Source organism: Calypte anna, chromosome Z, assembly GCF_003957555.1.
Source record: "Calypte anna isolate BGI_N300 chromosome Z, bCalAnn1_v1.p, whole genome shotgun sequence".
NCBI lineage: Eukaryota > Metazoa > Chordata > Aves > Apodiformes > Trochilidae > Calypte > Calypte anna.
The window spans coordinates 59,849,332-59,873,691 of NC_044274.1; the positions used below are offsets into that span (position 1 = coordinate 59,849,332).

Genomic DNA, 24,360 nt, shown 5'->3' on the forward strand with positions numbered 1-24,360 from the left:
TTAAATCTCTAGTCTTTTCACTAAACACAGAGGGTATAATTTTCCTCCTGCACTATTACCTCTTTGATTAATTAAGGAATAGACAAATGTGCCTTGACTATGTGGGTCCTCTAAACTCAATATTTTCAATGCTATCCCTCTTACTTAGAAGGGAGCCTGGATGCAGCATCATTTTATGTAGTCCTTCCATGCTGGCACCCAGCTCCTTCACCTTGTCATTGTAACAACTATATTTTAAAATCGAAAGGATCAGAAACATGCCCTTTTTGTCATTGTACAGATAATGCCAAAGATTTTGATGGAGAAGTGGCAGATGCCTCTGAGAACATATTTGAAACCACAATAACATTTTCTGAAGAAGCAGAATGTGATAATAAGCTTAGTCAAAATCCTGGTTCAGCTTCAGGTAAGACTTGGAAACTTAAGACAGTTTGTGGCTGGAATTCTCCATTACACTACAGAAGGGTGTAGATGTGGGGTACCTCAAAGGGAACTACTGAGGAATCACTGCAAGTCTCTGACTTGCTTTAGCTGTGCTCAGTTTTGATGTTTACAGAATCTTGTGCTGATCATTGCACATGTTAGGGGTTGCCCCTCATTTATCACATTGTTGGTGCAAAGTTATTCTGTCAGCACATTACCAAGAAGGTCTCCAGACAGGAGGCTGTTGCTGCATCTCTTTCCTATACAATTTAGTCATGTGTGACCAGCACTAGCCAGTTTAGAGAGCTGAATGGGGCTACAGAGCATCTCTGCAGTGACTATCATGTCTTGTATGGCAAATTTTGCTCCACCAGAGGTTCCTATTGGTTTTACATAATTGCAAGCTCCCTGAAAGGCCACAATTTGAGAGAGCATTAACTTCATATGTCTGTGGAGCAGAAAGCTGCAAGGAATACTGTGCGTGTATCTGGGGGGGAAATAAGCCCTGTGTTCTCTTTGTGAGTTGAAAAAGACCAGCTGAAGTGAGCTTTGTCAGCCAAGGCCTGGAAATTAGTTCGTTTTAGAAAGCACATTTGAGCAGTAACAGAAGTTTGCCATCAGACCTGCACAGAATCCTCCTCAGATCCGCATGTGCTGATGAAAGGCTGATGATGGTGGAGAGTACTCTGCATAAACTGCAAGGACTCCACCCCTGTCATTTTAGGTAGCGGTTGTATTGGACACAATGTGTTTTATGCCTTTCTGTTGCAACCACAAATACATGGTTCTTTCCTAAAAGGGACTGGTCAGCCTTCATATGCTTATGAACCAAAGAGGGCTCGGAGCTACCAGACAGAACTTGCACAGCCTGCTATCAGTGGGAAGAACACACTGATCTGTGCTCCCACAGGTAAGAAAACACAGGTTTCTTAGAAAAAATAATCTTGGTGGAGTGTACTATGGAAGATAGTGGAGGGTGGAGGTTTAGTCAGGCTTTTCCAGCTGTTTATTTGAAAGCAGTCTTCCTTGTAGAAAGAGATCCAGATCTAGCCTGACATTAAGTGAACAAGTGTAGCACCGAGACTGATCACGACAGAAGTGTTCTTGGAGCTTCAATGTTTGTATTCAGATTTCCATGTCCTTATCTCTGCTTTCTCGCTCCCCAGTGTGAATTTTTGAGTTAAAATAATACACTGATCTCTGTAGATCTTTAAAACATTTGGCTTGCAAGTTGAGGATGGGTTGCCCTGAGACTCCTCTGTCTCCTGCCTAGAGCACAGCACAGGGACCTTCTGCAATAGCTCAGGTCTGAAATTAGAAGATTGAGGTTCAGCAGCAAGAGATCAGTCAGCTCTTTCTCTTCACCCATGTTTTGCATGCTGCTGGCCTGGTTATCCCTGTGAGGAGGCAGGTGGGGACACAGAAGCTCTAGATGGCCTGCACAGCAACCCCTGTGCTGGAGAAGAAGAGTGAGAGGAGCAAGGCTCCATGGGGAGGGTGGAAGCTGAGAGTGCCTGGTGCCTCTACAAGAGCCTGGTATGATGTGGGAGCACATTCTAAGAGCAGAAATGGACCCCAAGAACTCAAAACTGCAGATAGATTTTCCTTCTCAGTGACTGCTGCATGGTCTTTACAGACTGAGGCTTTGAGAGAGAAAGGGATGATTGCCCACCCAAGTAAGCAGCAAGAATGTGTTCAAAGAATCAAAGCAAGACTGGAGGTGTCACAGCCTTCTCATCAGCTCCTCATTGTTACAGGCATCCTGATGAGACAGGCTTCTGCTCACACCTTTCTGTACTTAGGCTTCATCATCCACATTCTTTGTTTAAAGGGTCTGGCAAAACATTTGTGGCACTTCTGATTTGTGAACATCACTTCCAAAACATGCCTGCAGGGCAGAAGGCGAAAGTTGTCTTTCTTGCAACCAAAGTGCCAGTGTATGAACAACAGAAGAATGTGTTCAAGCAGCATTTTGAAAGAAGTGGGTAAGTGCAATTCTACCTGCGGGCTTCCTCCACAGAAAATAAGTGTCCCTCTGGGTCAGCTGTGGGCAGGACAAAACGTAGTGGGTTTACTGGTGATGAGAGTGCTTGAGGTTAATATCAAGATTATGCCTTGTGGTAAGAATGCCAAGCTGCCATAGTGGACTTTGGAGAGTCTGAATGCTGCTTTTGGATGGTTGAAGAAACGGTTGTGCAGCATCTGTGGAAATGGCCAAAGAAAAACTGTGCCTGTTTCTGTGTTCTCTCTTGCGACTCCTCTCAGCCCTGCTTCAAGATGAGGCAGCTCCAGGCAACAGCTCAACAGCTGTATTCCTCTTTGCAATCTTAAAAAGCAGTCTTTTTTTTTTTTTTTTTTTTTTTTTTCCTTCCCCAATGGAAGGTCCCCAAATTCTTTAGTTTTTTAACCTCTGGTCAGAAAATGACAGTCCACCTCTCTGATGGGACTGAAAATTGCTTAGGGGAGTACTGACAGCTGTAGCATGTGATTTTGAAGGGACTAATTGCTGCATATCCACATACAAATGCTTATAGCGATAGGAAAAAAAGGCTGCTGGACAGACAACTATCTCATGTTTATCCTCAGCAGTTTTTTTTCTCAGCTTCCCTGGGCCAAACTGCTGTCCCCAGCAATTTGACATTTTTAACTTCGTCAGTACACTTCAGGCTTGATGAAAAGTCCATCCTTCTAGCTAGTTTTGCCCTGCAAGACATCCTCTTTCATATCCTGTAATTCTCCCTCTTCTTCTAGATACTCTGTTCAAGGAATGAGTGGTGAAACGGTTGCAAATGTCTGTGTAAAAAAGGTTATAGAGGACAGTGACATCATTGTGCTGACGCCCCAGACTCTTCTGAATATCATGGAGGAAGGGACCTTCAGTTCCCTCTCTATCTTCACCCTGATGATATTTGATGAGTGTCACAACACTACGGGCAACCACCCTTACAATGTGTTAATGGCCAGGTATCTTGAAGACAAATTCAACTCCTCTGCCAAGCAGCTACCCCAGGTAGGGCCCAGCCTTTTGGTGGTGGGAACATGAAATTATTTTGCAGTGCAGTCAGTATATCCTCAAGTCTTGCCTTTTGTGTTAGTCCAGCTTTAGGGCTGCAAATGGAAATGGGATTGTCTGAAACACGTTTTCTCTCTTCCTGGACACCTCCAGGCTGTTTTGTTTTGCTACATCTACCCTCCAGCCACCAAGATGGACTTACCAAACATGACAGAGACTTGAGTACTTGAGACCAAGCAGGCTGGGAAGAAAGCATGTGCCCCAGAATTTAGTAATCTCCTTGTCAGCTCTGTTGTCCTCCTCAGCTCTGTTGCTACTGCCTCCCCTGACAGGAGGCTTCTGTCAAACATCTCCTCTGAATGACTGTGGAGAACCATTCTGAGGGGATTTGTTGTTTCTGTGTGGGATGAGCACTGGCAAATACAGCTGTTTATGGAGTTATGTGGGTGGATAATTTAATTTCAGTTTGAATACTTGAGGCATGAGTGCCTTGGAGAGGACATGGGTTGGGGCAAGTCATGGCTCTCAAGGTTTAGTCCTTGCACTTGTGTTTACTTCCACTCTATGGTTTGTTTCCTTGGTTTTGAAGATGGTGGCAACTTGGTGGCTGGTAACAGGGTCTTTTGGATTTTTTTTTCTGTGTGTGACAAAAGAGTAACCACTGAAGTTCATGTGTGTGCTCAGATCATAGGTTTAACAGCTTCTGTTGGAGTTGGTAATGCCAAGAGCGTCAAGGAGGCAATAGAGCACATCTGTGTCCTCTGCTCCTACCTTGACATACAGGCCATATCCACTGTCAGAGAGAACAAAGATGAGCTGCAGAGACTCCAAAACAAGCCAGAAACACGTAAGCAAGCTTCTTTTTTCTTTGCCCGTGAGATGCAAAGCACTGTAATTAAGACAGCTCTCCAGTTCTGCTTTGGTCAGGTGAAGTATAAGGCTTAAAATTAAGCTGGAGCTTTGCTTCCTGCTCCTTAGAAGGAGGTTAGGTCTGCATTTCACCATTGCACTGCAGTGAGGCAGTGCCCATTGGGGCAAATTGTCTCTTTGCTGAGTTTCACAATCTCAATTTTTTATTTAGCAAAGCAGAAGAGCCAAGAGCAAAGTTCTTCCAGTAAAAACTGGGGTCTCTTTCTTTCCATGCAACTAGAATGCTCATTAACAAAAATCATGACAATGCTACAGATCATCTTATATAAATTCTTCTTCTGAGCAAGAATTTGTCTGCAGTGCCCAGGGAAACGTTTTACTCATTCAGGCTACTGATTTCTATTTCTTGTCTCTAGATATCAGACTGGTTAAGATGCGGGTTCAGAATCGCTTTGCAGACATTGTCTCTGGTCTGATGTGTGAGACAGAGGCACTGATCAGAAGGATTTACTCAGTGGGTAAGATACTGTAATGTGCCTTGCAATTGGGATTCCATCTGTGATTCCATCAGTGTAAATCCTCATTGCTGCCAGAACAGTCACTCTTGTTACCCTTCCTTTGTCCTCCTTCTTTTTCGCTTGCCTTTAGCCAGTATTTCCTGCATAAGAGGTTACAGGTAGAAGAGTCAACTGTTTTCCACTTATTTGTGATTGGTATGATAATCATAAAGATTTTTTTCTTGGATTTCAGACTCTGTTTCCTGCAGCAAAGGATGGTGTACTTTTGACACTGTCAAATAATTCTGAATGTTTACAGGATCTGAAATAAGCTTCCAAAATGCAATGAGCTGAATTTCATTAATGAGAGATATTTGTACATTCTTATTTAACCATGTCTCCAAACCCTTCATACCTAAGTCTGCCTCTGTTAAGGAAAGCAAGAAGAGTCTCAGTTGTAGTGTTACTATAAATGCTGTGATTTCTTCCTTTCAGCAGAAGCTTACTGTCATTCTTGCTGCTCTGACATTTTTTGTATTTTCTATGGCCTCACCTCTCTTGAGTTGCACTCAGTTATTTCTTGGGGTGCCCCAGACATGTTTGTAGGTCAGCGTTTTATCCTCTCTACATGTCTGGGTACCTTTCCACTCTTTACCAGGTCATTTCTTGTTGGAAAGCATTTAAGGTCATTTTGCAGAGGAGGCTCTGTGTAACATGACTGCCACCAGAGGAGTGGGGGGATGTGGCTACCTAAGAGAGGGAACACTTGTCTGTGGGGTCCCTGGCTCAGGACCTACAATGGTGTGAGGGTTTGCAGTTTGGAGAGAGGGAGATGCATGGCTGTGAGGAGAGAGAATGCATCTCATGGTCATGAGACCTAATTCTGCAGCTCTGCAGAAATCAGTGGATCTTTTCTGCTTTTGCTGAATTGGTATCCAGTAAGAAGCTTTTATCAACAAGATCAAAGACCCAGGGATGGCTGTGCTCAGGATCAGTGTTGGTCTACCCAGCTCTTAATGAAAAGATTATGTCTGTGCTTTGAATGCCTCTTGCAAATTGAACAGGGTGCCCTAGCCCTGTTTACCTCAGTTTCAGAGTTTCTAGATTTTTTCTCCTGCCACTTTTAGATATTGGAGAGTGAACATTATTCTGGGGCAGGGAGGAAAAAAACCCACCCAACCAAAAAAATACCCAGCCCAAACTGCAAGAAATACCAACAAAAAGAAAATACAATGGGAATTTCAATCTGCACACCAAATTAAGCAAACACTTCCAAAGCTTATTTGTGCACAATGGTTCCTCTTGCATGAACGAGCAGCATTTATATGGTGCTGTGATTATCACATTTGCCTAAGAGATAAAAAGTCCCTTGTTCAAAACTGAGTGGAAACAGCAGGTGGGTCAGCTCTTTCACCATACAGAGGGACCTGGACAGGCTTCAGAGGTGGGCCTGTGCAAACTGCATGAAGTTCAACAAGTCCAAGTGCAAGGACCTGCACCTGGGTCTGAGCAATCCTAAGCAGAAACACAGGTTGGGCAGAGAATGGATTGAGAACAGCCCTTGATGATGCAGCTCAGAAGCAAACTGTATTGGGCAATTCTGTGCCTATATTGCCCCTGTACTCAGCTCTGGTGAGTCTGCACCTGGAGCACTGTGTTCAGTTCTGGGTTCCTTACTACAAGAAGGACATTGAGTTGCTTGAGCGAGTGCAGAGGAGGACAGCCAAGCTGGTGAAGGGTCTGGAGAACAGACCTGGCTACTTATAGGCTAAGTAATTCTATTGCTAATTCTACTGCTGAAGACCCTGCATATGTCTGTATGTCCATGGATTATCAGTTGAATTGTAATGGGTTAATTTTAGCCTGACATTCGGGTGTATATCGAAACACAGGGGGTGAAGAACACTGAACCAGAGCCTTCTCCGATGGTTCCCAGAGGCAGGATGAGAGAGCACAAACAGGAATATACTTAAGCATCAAGAAGAACTTCTTTACTGTAGGGATCCGGACTGTTCCAGGTCAAGCACTGGAACAGATGACCTGGAGAAACTGTGGAGTCTCCATTCTTGGAAGTTCTCAAAATCCATTTGAAGATGACCCTGAGCAACTGTCTCTGGCTGATGCCTGCTTTAAGCAGAGCTCTGGACTAAAGACCTCCACTGGTCCTTTCCAACCATAGTAATTCTATGATGGTATCACCCTGTTGTTCTGCATGGGCCTTTTAGAACTGACATTCCAGGAAAATGTGTCATCTTCTAGCGAACTGTTCTGATTATTTGTTAGTCAAGACTGACAATTGTTTGTGTCTTCCTTACTAGATACTATCTCTCAAATCAGCAGGAGTGACTTTGGGACACAGAGATATGAACACTGGATAATTGCCACTCAGAAAAGATGCAGGCTGTTGCAGCTGGCAGATAAGGAGAAGGAGAGCAGCATTTGTAGACACCTTTTCATTTGCACGGAACACCTGCGGGTAAGTGTGTGTGTTCTCCTTCCTTCCACACAGAGCTGGAGCCATCCTGTGCCTTCTGACATAGGTGTTTTCACCTAGGAGCAGGTTTGGAACCTGATCATTGTAGGGTAAAGAAAAGCACACAAGAGTTGTGTCTTAAGGTATTCACTAAGGACAGTACAGTGCAGAGGAGACTTTGCAATTCTTGTGTTGTCACATAAGTGGGGGAGCAACACAAGGTTGTAACACTTTATCCAGTTAAGTAAAATTTGCGCTCATCCCCTGTCCCACAAAGCTGTGTGTTTAATGTGCTTGTCTCTCTTCCTGAGCAGAAATACAATGATGCTCTCATCATCAGTGAAGATGCACGCATTGAAGATGCTTTAGCCTACTTAAATGAGTTTTTCACAAATGTGAAAAACGGACCATACACAGAGATAGAGAAACAACTGACGAACAAATTTCAAGGTATTCCACATGGAACCTGGGACAATTGGAGGGAAGAAGGGCTGATGGTGATCCAAGTGCAGTTGTTTTTCCAGAAACTCTTCTCTTTCCAGAACATATAGGTCTGCGTGGGTGCAAATGTAGTATTAGGATAAGTAGGAAGAACTTACTTTCTGGGACTGGAAGCTTCTAGTTCAGTTGCTAGGGAAGCAGTAGTAATTGTAACTAGGCACTGCAGTAGTTTCTTACATGCCTTGACTTGGAGATGAGGCAGCAGCTTCCTTAGGGTGCTTCCCACAGGCAGGGGGACTGTCAACACTGATGAGTACTGGCAGTATTAGAGGAGGCAGCACACAATGCACAGTGCACTGGCTGGCTTCTGCCTGCCCACTGCACCTGAATGGATCCCAAACCTCTGGAAAAAAGCAGGTGGTCCTCATACCCTACTGATTAGAAGTTAGAGGTTGCAGTGTTCTCCAGCTTCTGGTTTGGCAGCTCGTGCTGTAAACCAGCCCATGATCTGGTGTGTTCCTGCAATTTTAAATCACTGGGCTGTCTGCCCTCTGGTGTCAGCTGTTTTCTGAGAAGAAATGGCACCACTCCTTGCAAGAACAAAGTGTGCTTTGTTGCTGTCTTTTGAGTCTGTCTCAGAGGTTCTCCTCATAGTTTGCTACAAAAGGTGATATATTCAGAATTTTTTTCAGGGGGGCAGGAAACCTGTTGCATATAACAAAAAGTCTTCTTTGCTCACATCTGAAAGAATGGTGTAGAAAATAAAAATATATTCTAAAGAGAGTATTTATGGCATTTGAAAATAGATTTGGTGAGAGTTCTGTTTTCTGTGTTAAAGCAGTTCGATTATTCAAGCCACTGCTGTTTTCTTCCAGAGAAAGAACCAGAACTGACAGCCCTCTCAAAAGATGAATCCAATGATAATCCCAAGCTGGAAGAGCTTGCTGCCATCCTGGATGAAGCATACCGCTACAATCCACAGACTCGCACACTTCTCTTTGCTAAAACAAGAGCCTTAGTAGCTGTAAGATGTTTCTTTTTTAAGCTCCTTTGAAAGAGAAGTGAAAAAATATAGTGCCTCATCTATTACTCTTGCCATTTTGACCTGTTAAAAGAAAAATATGCCTGTATTTGATCTTCCTAAGAAAGTACTAATCTTTCTGCAGCTTCCTCAGCACTGATGCTCTGAGACAGGATGAGGCTGTTTTCTTATCTTCTAAAAACAACAATCCTTCATCACTTCCACTTGCTACTTGTCACAGTTGATCATTAAACTGTCAGATGTGTTTACCGTAGGTCAGAACTCGGTTTTAGCAGATTTTTTACAAGGGTTTTCACTTTAATGTAGCAGTGTTATAAAGCAGCAGCTCTGCTGTATTATTGACTGCACATCAGGAGGTGTTAGTAGGTTTTCTGGAGGATTCCTGTAGTCTCAAAGGTCTATGTCCTAGCATTGGTTCTTGATCAAGAAAAAGGAAAGACTTTATGGAGCAGATAACCATTCAGGTTCTCTGGACCCTTCCGATGCACTGTTCTGTTTCATAATTACCTAGGGTCAAGATTCTAGGCTGGGTGATCTTTTTCTCCTTTCCAATACCTTGTTTCTAGAAAAAGGTGGTGCTTCAAGGAAGTGTGCTGCTATTAGCATCAGTAGCTGTTAAACACGGACTGTAAGGTATCACAGTCTCTGACTACTGTAAACAGATCTGCCAGCTGGGGTTTCCAACCACCTGTTTGTTCTTGGGCATCGACATGCTGGATGAATTGCAAAAGAGAAAAAAAATAAAGGCAGGATAAAGTCCAAACTAAGAGCACCAAGCATCCACTGGCAATTTTCCATTATTGATATAAAGCCTGCTGTAGCATGGCTGAAGTTTGCTGTAATGTAAGAGCAGTTTGAAGGTGCTACTTTTGTTGTGCAATGAGAAAATGCAGTTTGTAAATGGCAACTGATTTCTTTTGGGTCCCAGAGGTGTCATATTCAGTGACCTGCAGGTTTCTGAGGGAAAAAGGCATAGGTTTCAGCAGGGGAAGGCTGTGTGCTGTATATCCAGCCTATAAATTGCAGGAGTTAGAAAAGTGGAAGTCAGTTGTGTCATGGTTGGATCTGGCATTATGGTTGTGACCCTTGCTCCCTCACCTATTAGTAGATGTTCCCTCCTGACACACAGGTGCACTGTCTTTTCTGTCTTTGGATCTCAGAAGTGTTAATTGTCTAGCCAGGCACAGATAGGACCTACCTACCTATCCCAAACTGGCATTTAATCTGGTCAGGGATCTAAATCCTTGTTTGTTTTCCAGGCTTTGAAGAAGTGGGTGGATGCAAACCCTCTACTGAGCTACATAAAATCAGATGTGTTGATGGGTCGTGGACGAAGAGATGAAAAAAAATGTATGCAGGTTTGCACTGAGGAATGCCAGTTGCTACACTGCTAAAATTGTACTATCCCTGTGTTCATTTTCTGGGCTTTTAAACAGAGGAAGTTCAAACAAACTTGCTCCATGCTTTCTTCCACATCTAGAAGACACTTACCCAGTCCTAAGGAGACAATTGGTTTTTCTGTCCAGAATATCTGGTTAAGACAGCATTAACACTGTGACCCTTTGCTGCAGGATTCTTTTACGAGTTCAAAAGAAGCTTAGAAACCATTCATTTTCATGGCTTCTTGTGATTGCTTCTAGTAGTATTTCTCTATTCCTTTAACAGATCCCTCTCTCATTCTCTACTTGGTGGCACAAAGACATTATAAGGTAGAACAGAAGCTACAGCTAAAATGGATTATGCATGGCATAAGTTAAGAATTGGCTTGGGTTTAAAATAACTAACCTGTGCAAGTGTCTGTAACAAAGGTAGGGGAGTGTTGTGTCTGAAACAGTGTTTCACAGGATAACAATTCTTGTGGAATTTCTTCAAGAGGAATTTCTGCTCCAAAGGTATAGCATGCAGTCAGCTAGAAATGTTCATTTCTAATCACGTAAGCAAGAGTAAATGCAGGAGATACCTTGCTCAAGGAACTCTTCAGTGTTTTTTTCCTGACACAGTTTTTTGGTACTGCAGGTATGACCCTCCCAATGCAGAAGGTTGTACTGGATACATTCAAAACCAACAAAGATTGCAGATTGCTCATTACTACATCTGTTGCTGATGAAGGCATAGATATTTCTGAGTGCAACCTTGTGGTGCTCTATGAATACTTTGGGAATGTCACCAAAATGATCCAAGTCAGAGGTATGGAATTTCAGAGCTATTTAGATACCTATTTTCTCCTAGAAATGGACACAATGCCCACATCTTTTGGGGGTGCACTGGCAATGTTTTATGTAATAGTTAACCAAGTAGTTAATTTCATCATGTAGCTGGAGGTGATCTCATTTGTACTTAGTCCTCTGTTTTTAGCATTTATGTCCTGTGGTTTTCTTGTTTTTGTCTCTTAATGAAATAATTGGTCCAGGATTAATTTTTATGGGTGAAAGGATATTCTTAATAGTGTTATTAACAAGCCATTAAGGATGCAAAAGTTGTGTCAGTGTTAAACCATGTAAGATCATGATTTTGTGGGAATGGAAGCTTAAAAGCAAATGTGAACATTTTGGCCTAACTGAAATACTACTGAAGTGCTCTGAGATCAGCATAGTTCCTAGTTTACCTGTGTCACAGCAACAAAAAACCAAAGCAAAACAGGCAGGCAGGGGGTATAGAGAGGTAGAAGAGGTGGCTCTTGCTCTTGCTATCTCTTTTTTTGCCAGCAATGTATTTACAATTCCCCAGTTTTTTTGTGATAGATTTTTTTCTTTTTTAAATATACACCAAATAGTAGTGCAGAGAACTAGCTAGGTAAGACTAAGATGAACTTTCCTCCTCTTAGCTTTTATTTCCACAAGAAGACAGCAAAATGCTGTATGGTAACTGAAGTATCAAGTCTGCCTGGGAGATACACTGAGGTGGGTGACAGAAGTGGGACAGTGCAGCACTGGCTGGGGATATCTGTGAGGATTCCTGGAAGGGGGCATCTTGTTCTGGTGTGTAATCCAAGAAGAAAGAGCTGAGGCAATGCTGTTTATAAGCAGTATTATCTGAATTTGAATATGGGAAACAAAAGCAGCCACATAGCAATTCCTCAGTGTTCTTTTATGGCATAGCTGCTGCTTTCATATATCTTGTTAAGAGTAACTGAAGAGGATAAATCTGTTGTGGCACAGGTCGTGGAAGGGCAAGAGGCAGCAAGTGCATCCTTGTAACAAGCAAAACAGAAGTGGTTGAGAATGAGAAAATGAACCATTTTAGGGAAGAAATGATGAATGAAGCTATTGAAAAGCTGCAGAATTGGAGTGAAGCAGTATTTGCAAAAAAGGTTTGTATTTCTGTTGAATTCTCATACTCAAATCTACAGGCAAGATCTATACCAGCCTCCACTGTCTGTGGCTCTGTCTAGGACTAAGGGATAACCTGGAAAGTGTTCACTGAGTATGGTTTCAGAGCAAGGATAGATCAGCAGAGAAGGGACAGTGTGTACTATTCATTTGCAGAATGTCATCTGTACTATAACCATAAAAAAGTTCAAGTTATATAAACTTCTCATCTTAGAAATAAAATATGAAGCACTCTGTCCACTGGAATAAAAATATTACTGTGTCTTCTTGGGGTAGAAGACAGGAGAGAGGAAACTCTGCAGATGGCAGTAGTACTTCCCTCCATGTTCATGTTCAGAAAGACTTTAGCTTTCCTGCAGGCCAGTACAAGCTCTCTTCTAAAGCTGTTTGTTGTCATCTTAAGTGCTTATTGATTTCAGTGCAGTGGTTTCTGGGGGATGTGAAGAAACCATCACCTGAGACAGTAACAAGATGATATTGGGGTTTGTACATGGTCTTCTCCTGGTGACTTCTTCTGGTGACACTTCTGGTGACACTTCTGGTGACAGCACTGTTCATCTTTTCTTCAAGCAACATCTAACAGATCACAAACCCTGGAGAACACCTCAGTATACATTCAGTGCTTTATGTGAACCCTTACCAGATCAGAATAAAACATGAGGGTGGTTAGAAGTGTCATGACCTTCTGGTACTGAGGTGATGTGCAAGAGGTATCTTGGGCTAAGCTAGTGATGGATCGTGCTCATTTCTGCCCAGAGCAGCAGGAGTGTCTCCTTCATGGTCAGGTGCTCTCACATAATAGGTTCTTGGCTCTGCAGGTGGAATCAGTGACAAGAATGACTGTTCATCTAGCTTGGAGCTGTCGCAAAGTCAACCTTATGCCCTGTTTCAAGAGAAAAAAAGAGGATAATTAGTCATAGAAGACTCCCTTCAGAAGGGGAAAGAAGGCTCAATACGCAGAACTAACCCTTTTCATAAGGAAGTCTGCTGCTCCCCCAAGGCCCAGGCTAAAGATGTGAAGGGAAGGCTTCCTGCCCTGGTACTGCCCTTGGATTTATTGTCTCCCTTCAGCTTCTCCCTCTGTAGGGAGCCTCGAATGACTGCAGTCTTTACAAGGAGTTAATGGCTTTATGACCAAAGCCACCACAGGGGGGTAGGAGGGAGAAAGGAACAGACAGTGTAAATGGTGTCTCATGTAGCCTTGTTTTGGCCTTGTTTTCTCAACCTGACAAATGTAGCATATTCTTTCCACTGTATGAGAATGAGGCATGTTATGTCTGTTTGCTTAAAAAAGATTCCTCCATGTTACATATCATAAGCCATGTTTAGATAGACTTTGGCTTCTCTTAATTTCCTAATGATCTTGAGGTTGGTTTTTCTTTTATTATTTATTAAAGATACATGACCTGCAAATGAAGGAAAAGGTATTACGAGATTCCAGGAAGAGAGAAACGAGACCTAAGGTAGTGGAAGGGAAAAAAAATCTTCTGTGTGGAAAATGCAAAGCATATGCCTGCAGTACAGATGACATCAGAGTTATAAAGGTATGTGTCGTATGGAAAACTACACCTATGAACACCAGAGAAGTCAGCATTGTTGAACTAATAGCATTGTTTATCAGTATGGAAAGTGGATTAATTTTTGCAAACTGGAGCAGAAAGAAGTCTGACTAAATGGGTAAACCACAGGACCAGTTGTAAGTACTTCTATAGCATGTTATGATGGCAGCTGGTGGTGTCCAAAGTGTTTAAATACATGATATGACAAGAACCACTTCAGTTTTCCTGAGCCCCCTTCTGTTAGAAATTGATGAATTTTGTGGAAAGCCATGTGATCTTCAATGGCATAACCTACTAGTGTAATTACTGGACAGTTACTTTCCCAATTAGCATAAGACTGTAAATCTTCCTGCAGCTGAGATTTCTACCATTTCTGGTGACTGGAGATTATCTATATAAAGTACTGAGATCAGCTCCTTCGTTTATGGAGAGTTTGCAGTTTCAAAAGATGAGGCAAACCATGGTTTTACAAGAGCAGCCCTTTAATTCTTCAGTATTACCTGGTTTCCCATTCTTTAGGTAGCTCATGTTGCTTCTGTGTATCATGGGGACATTTTTGTTTTCTGAAGAACTTCTCTGTAGGCTCAAGAAGCCACTACTCTACACGTGGAAAGTGGTGGTCATGAAAAACAACCTTTTATGGGCACTTTGAGCCTTTCTAGTTCTGAAATTTGTTCTTTTGAAGCCACTTGTATTTGTGCTGCTCTGAAAACACAGTTGAGATGTAATGATGGTAATGATGGTGCTCCAAGCCACAGCTGAGCATTATAGGGTGCTTACCTTCAGATATTCCCTTTTTAATGAAGAAAATGTGTTTCTTGTTTTTACCAGCTGTTTTTGGAGTGTAGATGGAACTCCTCCTCAGCACAGGGAAGGGCCACAGGGAAGGAGTTGGGAATAGCTTGGCCTTGTCAAAATCTGGTTGCACTTCTTTGGTGAATATAAGGGTATCTAACACACATCTTGGACTGTTGCTTGATTTTATGCTGTTATCTTATCACCTGTACCTGTGCAAGTGATCTGGGAGTTCAGAAAACTTTTTCTAAGAAGAGCTTTTCTTAGTATGCTGCAAATAACTTCTTGCAGTATTTTAAATAATCCCTATCAACTGCATTATGTCATAGTTCAGCCTGTATATTTCATAGAAGTTTAATTTCCAGGAGGAACTAACATTTCCAGATACCAGATCAAATTGTACAAATGCTTTCAAATTCAGTTACTAGTTTTTTTTTAATCTTTAATTATGGACGTTATAAGCAACAACTTAAACTCCTTTTCCTTCTTATTGTGCCTTTTCTACCACTCCAAGAGTCCCTCAGGGGTTGGGACTGGGACCAGCACTATACAACATATTCATCAGTGACCTGGATGAGAGAACAGAGTGCACTGTCAGCAAGTTTGCTGATGACACAAAGCTGTGAGGAGTGGCTGACACCCCAGAAGGCTGTGCTGCCATTCAGTGAGACACAGACAGGCTGGAGAGTTGGGCAGGGATAAATATAATGAATTACAACAAAGGCAACTGTACAGTCTTATCATCTGGGAAAGAACCACCCCAGGTATCAGTATAGGTTGGGGCTGACCTGTTAGAGAGCAGCATAAAGGAAAGGGACCTGGGGGTTCTGTCGGACAGGAGGATGACCCTGAGGTGTGTATTAGGAGGGGGGTGGTTAGTAGGTTGAGAGACGTATGAGCTGGTGACAGGTGGTATATGGTAATTTTGGTTTTGATAAGCCTAGGCCTTTCTGTACCCAGTATTTAACCAATGGGGAAGAAAGTGTGATGAGTTAACAGGGCTGAAAGTGAGCTTCTGGAGAACAGGACACAGCTCACCAGGGAGAACGGTTTCTGTGAGGATAAAGGGAATGTCAGAAAAAAGCAAGAAACACTGCCTCTATTACTCAGCACTCTGGTACATGTTGTTTCAGGAATCTCATCACATTGTCCTTGGAGATGACTTCAAGGAGCGTTACATGACAAAGCCACACAAGAAACCAATGCAGTTTGATCTCTTTGAGAAAAAAAGCAAGATGCATTGTCAAAACACCAGCTGCCAGCACGACTGGGGAATCATAGTGAGGTACAAGATGTTTGATGATCTACCAGTGATCAAAATCAAAAGCTTTGTTGTAGAGGATGTTAAAACTGGGACACAAATAGATTTTCAGAAATGGAGAGATATTAATTTTTCTTTGAAGAATTTTGATGATGAAGAAATGTCCAGATGAACTCAGCATTTTAATGCACATTTAATCATACAGCACAAAGCTGAAATAGGGGATAATCTGTTTCTGTGTATAAACACTTCATCTGTATGCTGCCTAATATGCTAGGACCCTCACCAGCACCTGGCCAAAAAATTCTAGTATGGCCATTAAAAAAAAAAAAAAAGTGCTATCTAATGATGTTTTTCACTATAACTTTTAATATAGGCATGGACAAACATGTGCCCAAGCTTCTAGATCTTGATCTTCGCTGCTATGAAGTAGTTAGTCTGAAAAAAATAAAATCAAGTTGAATGACTAACTAAACATCTCATTTTAGGTAACAGGCCACAACTTCAAACATTTCTGTTTGCATCAGAATCTTCTTTTTTTTTTTAACTAGCAACTTCTGACTGGGTTGTGCCTGCAAGCAAACAATGTGGCTGATGCGTACTGGTGCTTCAAGCACCAACTTAGTTACTAGAAAAGTAATTTTTAAAAAGCTTTAAATGTTCTGGGCAATTTGTTATACAGAATGTTAAAAGGAAATATCCAGTAACCTTTCTGTAAGGAAAATAATCACATCTTTTCAATCCACCTTTAATAGAGAATGCTTCTGCAAGAGTCTCAAAAGAGCAGTAAGGCTTTTCAAAGAGCCCTTGTGGAGGAGGGCATCTTCTGGACCTAAGTGGTAGCATGGTTTTCTTCTAGCACTGCATCCTTGTCACATTGCTGTTGCTGAAGTTGCAGAATGGACACTTTTTAAGGCGTTGCCTTATGGAACAAGCCCCAAGGGGGACAAAGCAGTGCCCTGCAAAAAAGGGGAAGGCTTAACTCACATGGTGATTAGCATTTACCCTGATGTCCTGTCTCTTGAATTGGCATCTGAAAATTCTCAAGGCACTAACATTAATTCTGCAGATTTCCTGTCAGAGCTGATCTAGAATTGGAACAAAGTGTTTAAATCCTTGCCCACCCAGATCCCAGACATCTCTCAGAAAAAAAAGAAAAAAGAAAAAAGAAAAGAGGAAAAAAAAAAAAAGACATTGTCATCGACACATTTATGAAACACAGTTCAACTTATACACTTTAAAGCACTTGTTTCTATGTATCTTCAGCAAGATAATCTTCAATGTTTCTGGAAGATCAAATGTATTTTTAGTTCACTTCATGTATTTGAAATTGTCATAAGGGAAATACCTAGAAGACTTCTGTCTGAAACACCTAAATTGTGAAAGAAAAAAGGCCCACCTTGAACAGGAACCTAATTCAAGACTTTAAAAATTATTTAAACTGACAGAACAGCCTACTCTAGGGTTTAAACAGTGCTACGTGGCATTAAAAGAAAAACATCTTTTCAAGCACTGCTTCATGTTCCACCCCAGTCCATGCCTTTTACTGCAAAATCTGTGCGCACTGTGCAGGAAGCATGAATGACTGGGTAGGATGAATGAATGAATGAATGTAGGACTCAGTCCTACAGTAACCTATGCTGTGTTTAGCTTGTTCCAAATACTTCTGCTGGAAAGGCATTATCCAACCATAAATTGTCTTTATCCTTTGTTCTGTGTAATAGTCAATTTACAAGCTACAAAGATTTTTAAAGGAATGGTTTAGCACTTTCAGATTAAAAGTACAAGGAAAAATCACAATCCACGAGTGTCAGTTTGCTGTGTGAAAAGGTACCTATTCGAGAGTCTTGCATTAAAATCAGTCTTCTATTTCACAGCCTATAGTAATACCTGCTGGGAAGTTCATGGATTTGAGGGGTTTTAGTTTTCTCCTATTGTTTTTAATGCAAGGATTTAACTCAAGGGTTGTAATAAAGGCCGATGAGCTAACACTAAGAAGTGCATCTTCAGGACAGAGTGGAGATGCACAAAGAGGAGAACAACAGTTTCCTATTTGGCTTTTGAAAATATCTGAAGATTTTTTTTCAATTTAACCCAAATTTGCATATTTATTACCAAATAATGTTCCAGATGACGGGCATATGAACAGCTCTCTGCTAAGATATTCCACAGAATGGCGGGTGGGGGGCCTGTAGAGATTGTCACCTAGAGCAGTTTGCCCAAGACCCTGTTGGGACACAGAATCTGAACCTCTCCAAGGATGGAGACAGCACAACATCTCTGGGCATTCTCTTCCCGGCAGCCTTAGAGTGAAAAAGTGTTTACCAATGTCCAGAGAGGCAACCTCTTCTGTTTCAATTTACACCCACTTCTTCTTGCCTTGTTGTTAGGCACCACCAAGAGCCTGGCTGCACCTTCTCTGTGCCTTCTGTTCAGATTTATACACAAAGAGCAGAGATGCCCCTGATTCTTCACTTCACTGGACTAAACAGTCCCAGCTCTCTCAGCTTGTCCTCATTTGAGAGATACTCCAGCCCCTACAGTATCTCAGTGGGCCTTTGCTGGGGCTGCTGGAGGAGCTCTTTTTGCTGTCATCAAGCTGAATAGCTTGTTGCAGGGACAGTGCAAGCTCTATCCCCTCCTTAAGCCTTCTTTCAGAACTATTTTCATTGTTTCTTTCCAGATGTAGTTGGAGCCAACTGCATTAAAAATACATTAGGAGATTACTTGGAAATTATTTCTCCACTCTGCCAATTGCTGTGGTAGTGACTAGAAATACATTTAAGAACTAGAACATTTTACCTCTGAGCAAGAGGGTATTTGTTATGACTGTAAATTGATTCATGTGGTATCTGTTGGCTGGGCAGTCACTGACTTCAATCAATGCACTGGTATAATCACAGGTTGCTAACTGCCATAAAAATTGCTGATAAGGATCTCTAAATTGTCATAGATGATATTCTTGGGGACACAAAAGAGAGGAAAGCACATTGCAGCAGATATACTTCTGCTGGGTTACAGAAGACTGCCAGTGTCTGACAGTCTCATGCAGGGTATTCAAAGAAACAATTCAAATATAAGAAGGCAAGGCTTGAATGACTTTGCTACTACAGGGAAGATGAGAAGAGTTTGTAGTCAAAGCTTTGTTCTTCATCTCAGCACTGAGGATAACACGACAAAACCCACCAAACTTCTTGAAAATAAATTTAATTTTTATTCATTAGAAATATCCCCAATAGGTCCACCCTTTCACAAAGGTGTAGATTTTTAGCAACAAAGTTCACATTTTTAAAAATTAAGAAACAGCTAAATAATTAATTTCAGTATTAGATTCGAATTCTGGTCAAATGAATAAGTAAGTAAGTAAGTATCAGGTAATCAGGAAGGAATAACAATTATTTTTATACTGTCAGTTAATTTTTGGACCACTGATAGGAGAGCAGAACTTAACTTCAGAGTCAAACTAAATGGACCAAAAATATATATGAAATCAGCACGTGATCTTCAACAGTTCCATGGATTCCAGCAGTATTTTAACAACTTTTGCACTGAATTCTAAGGTAAGTCAAGCCAACCAACATACAAAACAAATAATAAATGTTGTTTACTTTAATTGGGCAAGTGTGCCAGTTTCCTGATATGCAGAATAATTCAGCATTGTGAACAAGCCTTCTAATACAATCCACAGAAAATTTTCTCACTACAGTCCACGCTGATTACCATAGTTTTACAGCCCTCACCAGCAGCAGGCTTGTGCCTGGACGTTCTTGCTTCGTGCTTTTTACTGTGATGCCATTTTACGGATCATGTAGTTCAGAATGCCGCCATTGTGGAAGTAAGTGAGCTCCACATCAGTGTCAAATCTCATGATGGCATGAAAAGTTTTCCCAGTGTCCAGCTGTGGGGGTCAAAGAAAGTCATTCAAGCAGCAGAACTATCAACATGTTACATGACATCACATTAAAATTAGGACTATTACAATAGTTCTGCCATATTAAGAGAGTGGGCTAGAAAGATGAACCGGCACTGGGCATCAGTATTTCTTTCCATGCCAGACTACAGCCATCTGATTTAAAAGTGGTAGAGAGTAGTTTAAAACAAAGAAAGTAGTTTAAAACGAAGCATCATTAACATGCTATGGAGTCTCCTCACACTGCATTTGCAGTCTCATTTAGATTTTTTGTTGATATAAGCCTGAAGGCATGAAAGCTGACCATCCTTTCAAGTGGTTGTACTAAGTGTTGATGTTCTATGCAGTCATTCTTCTGTCTGAGGCACAACAGCAATACAAGCCTCATTAGCTTGCTTTGGGAAGCAGAAAAGCACAAAGACAAAAATGCAGTGAATTAAACCCACTGTGTTTTACTGAAGACTCCCTTAGTCAGGTGCTGCCAGATGAATGCAGTGCTAGCTGAATTGTCTGAGTAATTTTAATTACATTAAGTAAAATAGTTAATTTAATACTTACCCTTCACTTTCTATTGTGGATCAAACATTTAACTGAGACAGACATTTATAGTGGACTTTGAAAGACAGGTCCAAAATACAGGACTTCTTTGTGCTAAGTAAATGAGTTTGGGCACACTGATTGTACATCTCATCAGATGAAACCCCTGTTACAATTACTGTTTTCATTCTTTTCACTACCCAAATTCTCCCTTTGTCAAGTGAGAGGAGCTTATTGCCATATGAAAGTATATGGTTTGAAGAGACAGTTAATTTTGAGTGAAATTACAATCATTCAGAAAACTCAGCCCTTAAGTGACTCATACCTTAATCTGGATCTTCATCTGAGGTTTTAGTTTTTCAGGAATGATGATTGTGTAACGCTCCCGTCCAGTGAGTCCTAAAGTCCCTGCATCCTCTCCAGGCAAATACTGCAAAGGAATCACTCCCATCCCTACGAGGTTGCTCCGATGAATCCTCTCATAGCTTTCAGCAAGCACAGCCTTGACACCCTGGGAAGCAGACAACAAGTATCATTATCTGCATGGCTCAGCATAGTTTTTCTGTGCTTAAAGGATGGAAACTGGTACCTTCATCTTCCTCTCTATTTCATTTACCAGTTGCTAGTAGAGTCAGTAGCAAACTGACAACAAGCTGTCCAGGATGGGGAACACCTTAACTTTCAGACATCTTTAAATTGTCAAAAAACTACATTGGCTTTCTCAGGAATCCTGCACACTACTTTAACATGCCTTATGTAAAGCACCACTAGTAATTTCTGTAACTTGCTAATTCAGTGTTGCCTTCCACACTACAATATTGAGGATGCAGTTTAATTAATTTTGGCATTTTTACATGTTAATACAGTTAAGGCAAAGAAACCCCCAAAACACTGCCATCCAAAAAAATCCAAAAACATAGACTAACAATCTTAAACATCAGCTCTCCTAAACTTTGTTTAATAATACACTGTTGCTTTCACAAATTCCACACCATAAAAATTCAATCAGCATTTGGCTTGGTATATGTTGTAGGACAGAAGAGATGAAGAATGAAACAGATATATCCATTGTATATGGATATCCATATACATATGGGGTCCTACAACAATACTTTTAAGCATCCCTGCCATATACTAAGCTTTATTTTCACTTATACTGTTCTCTTACCCTTTCTATCTTTCCTGCTAAGTCAGCTGAAGGAGACAGGTGGAAACAGACTCAAGGTTCACTGGGTTATGGGAAGCAGAAATAAAGAAACTGCCTTCCTGGTGTAGCCCTATAGACTTCTAGCTGAAGATCAGTCAGGGCTTCCAGCCCTGATGAGATCTATTAACATTTAAATAGCTCTTGCAACATTGCTGGGGCTCTTCTGAGGCAACTGAGATTTCAAAACAACTCTTGCTACTGAAGTGGGAATGAGCTACCCACTATGTTGGTCATAAGCTAGTCTTCCCCACAAATTAATGCATTTTCAAGTACTGTCCTCCTAGATCACTGTAGTCACTCACCAAGAGGAATGGTCCTTTAGCTGCCCAGTCTCTGGAACTTCCTGCACCATACTCCTTCCCAGCCAGCACAATCAGAGGGTGGCCAGCCTGCTTGTATCTTTCTGCAGCATCAAACACGTCCAGCTGGAATGAGAACACTAAGTACTTTATACACTTCTTGGGAGTGAAAGCACAATTTCAGAGAAAGAAGGAAAAAGGCATCCCCACGCAAACAGCTGAAGCCCACACTTTCTGCCAAACAACACTCTGATGTTATTAACCAGACAGTGCTTTCTGGCTTTTGGCCTGATCTCTCTCCCACCACAAACTTGCACCTTGCACTACTGTTGCTGCAGTGGTTACACTCTCCCCTGGTATGCCTGACAGCACCACCTTATTGTTTCCCTTGGTCAGTACAGCTCCTGTCCCCCCATAAGCTTTACTTAAAGGCACTTCAGTAAATGACCTTACATTCAGTAATGACCTAAAAAGAAGCCAGTACTAATTTCCTCTGCTGTCACTGAGTCTCAGTGTAGAGCAGCAGGTATACTTACAGTTTCTCCAGAAGGGAAATGAACAGTCTGAGGTCCTTGCTTATCAATAAACTTGTTCACCAAGCGAATGTTTGCAAATGTTCCTCTGGCCATGACAGCATCATTCCCTCTGCGGGAGCCATAAGAATTGAACTCTCGAGGAGTCAAGCTATTAAGGGGAAAAAAAAAAAGGGAACTGGGTTAGTCTTAGACAGAAGGACTCTGTGCTTAAACAAAAATAAGTAAAAACCTGGTGTTTCTGAGTTAGGTGTGAAAGTAGTTTTCATCAGGGCAGCAGTATCCAGTTAGCTGATACTTCTAATTTTCAAATTTTTTGAAGGAAAAAGAAATATTAAAAAAACAGAACTTTGCCTACAGCTTATTTAAGCAGCTTGCATAATATAATCATCCCTTGCCCTTGAAAACAGTGTCTGACAGTGATGCAAGGATATGGTTCATGTAATACGATGCAATATGATTCCTAATAGCTGCCAACTGAATATTCTCCCCTTAATTTATATTATCGTACAATCCAGAACAGAAGAAGAGACAACACTGTGCTGAATATGTAAAAGGCAGAGAGCCCCTTCTGCAGGTTAGAACTATGGAACAGAAAATTAATTTGCAAACAGAAGTATGGGAATGAGGGGACACTCTACAAAAAATATGCTGGAATGTGACAGATAATTGTACTGTTTCCACCAGGGTCCATCCAAACAGAAGCTATGAAATACAACACCCGTTTTGTAACATGTGTAGGACTATTAAGATCTCAAAGTGACTGAGAGCAGAGTCCCAAAGAGTACAGAGAAGTTAAGTTTCCAGTAGATCACAATAGTTTAATCAACTTCCTCTGGAAAATTATTAGCCTAGTGAAAATATTTTTTAATAATAATGCCAGTTCTGTTCCTCAAAACACCACTAAAGCTGTAAGAAATGCCACATTAGAGAATGAAAGTATTATCTCTGAAGACTCGTCAGGGCATCTCAGCAAGTCCTATTCTTGCTTTAAGTTGAAACCAGAAATCCATCAAGGTATACAGAGAGCAGATGTGTTCCCCTAACATGGTACAATAGTTGTGACTTGTACAAGAAGAAATGTACAAGAAGAAATGCTTACCCTCTGCTGGCCAAATAACGGGCTGCAGGACTATTTCTTGCTATATTCCCAGCTGGAGATATGTGGTCAGTTGTTACAGAATCCCCAAAACTTAACAGGACATAAGCATCTTCTATTGTTTTCGGGGTCTGAAGAGCCAAAGTCTAAGCCATCATAAATGCAAACAAAATCATTAAAATACAACACAGAATTTCTTTATCTTTCACAAAAGTGAAAACTGAGAAACAAATTCACCATTTTTTTTAAAGTTAGAACAAAAAAAGCAATAAACAACCCTATTAAAAATGTTTATTCTTGAACAAAATATGTTTTCCTGGCTGCCTGTCAGCAAGTGCATGAATGAAAAAAACCAAAACGGATGAGGCAAAAAAATTATCTGAGGCTTCTGTGGTACAATGCATAAATGCAGACAAAAATCCAGGATTCCTGGAACTGCATATCCTTTTAAATGCTACTGAAATAGCAGCATGGACACCAAACCATTTGGTGCAAAATGCAGGCAGAATTGTCAGGCTTGTCTCATGTACTTTGTGACCATTTAGGGGTATTTCATCTTATGAAGAAAAGTAGACTTGGCCAAAGCCCTGAAGGGACAGGGAATCCTTAGCATTCTCAGAGTCACTCATGACTTTGGATTATAATTAATTCAACAATGTAACCCTAATATTTGACAAGCAAGGCCTCAACAAGCTATGAGGGATGTTCCCAGGCCCCTTGAAGTGGCTTTACTTCACCTTTAACATCTGTCAAGGTCACTATAGACTTTGGCTTAACTCCAAGTGAAACCATGCACATACCAGACCATCAAAGAAAGGTGGAGACTTGATGTAAGTTGACTTTGGATCCCAAGTATATAGTTTATCTGAAGGAGCATTTAAGGCATTCCAAGATTTGTTTACTGTCTGAAAAAAACACACAAAAATATCCCAATGATTTTTAAGTTTTCAGAGCAATGGAATTATTTCAGAATCTAAGTAAAATCACAAATTGGATTTCAGCAAAAGCCTTGTGTATTTCTTAAAGCACTTTGTAAAATGCTTATGGCTACATATGCTATGTTTTGTTGGGT

General features: G+C 41.2%; 2 protein-coding genes across 3 annotated transcripts in view; one reads left to right on the forward strand and one right to left on the reverse strand.

Annotated features, from left to right (window-relative positions):
- Positions 1–16,863, forward strand: part of DDX58 (DExD/H-box helicase 58) — an 88,725-nt gene extending 71,862 nt beyond the window's left edge. Inside the window, exons 3-16 of the mRNA XM_030467617.1 lie at positions 281–406; positions 1,223–1,333; positions 2,255–2,408; positions 3,175–3,433; positions 4,121–4,283; positions 4,723–4,824; positions 7,122–7,279; positions 7,591–7,726; positions 8,593–8,741; positions 10,019–10,109; positions 10,776–10,946; positions 11,918–12,069; positions 13,486–13,632; positions 15,576–16,863. Coding sequence (XP_030323477.1) covers positions 281–406; positions 1,223–1,333; positions 2,255–2,408; positions 3,175–3,433; positions 4,121–4,283; positions 4,723–4,824; positions 7,122–7,279; positions 7,591–7,726; positions 8,593–8,741; positions 10,019–10,109; positions 10,776–10,946; positions 11,918–12,069; positions 13,486–13,632; positions 15,576–15,875 — 2,219 coding nt within the window. The 3' untranslated portion in view covers positions 15,876–16,863. The remainder of the gene's footprint in view (positions 1–280; positions 407–1,222; positions 1,334–2,254; positions 2,409–3,174; positions 3,434–4,120; positions 4,284–4,722; positions 4,825–7,121; positions 7,280–7,590; positions 7,727–8,592; positions 8,742–10,018; positions 10,110–10,775; positions 10,947–11,917; positions 12,070–13,485; positions 13,633–15,575) is intronic.
- A 2,031-nt stretch (positions 16,864–18,894) lies between these two features.
- Positions 18,895–24,360, reverse strand: part of ACO1 (aconitase 1) — a 35,217-nt gene continuing 29,751 nt past the window's right edge. For both annotated transcript variants that reach the window (XM_030466809.1, XM_030466808.1), the window contains 6 exons: positions 24,089–24,193; positions 23,292–23,434; positions 22,193–22,340; positions 21,660–21,782; positions 20,476–20,661; positions 18,895–19,601 (listed from right to left, as the gene is read on the reverse strand). In XM_030466809.1, coding sequence (XP_030322669.1) covers positions 19,485–19,601; positions 20,476–20,661; positions 21,660–21,782; positions 22,193–22,340; positions 23,292–23,434; positions 24,089–24,193 — 822 coding nt within the window. In that variant the 3' untranslated portion in view covers positions 18,895–19,484. The remainder of the gene's footprint in view (positions 19,602–20,475; positions 20,662–21,659; positions 21,783–22,192; positions 22,341–23,291; positions 23,435–24,088; positions 24,194–24,360) is intronic.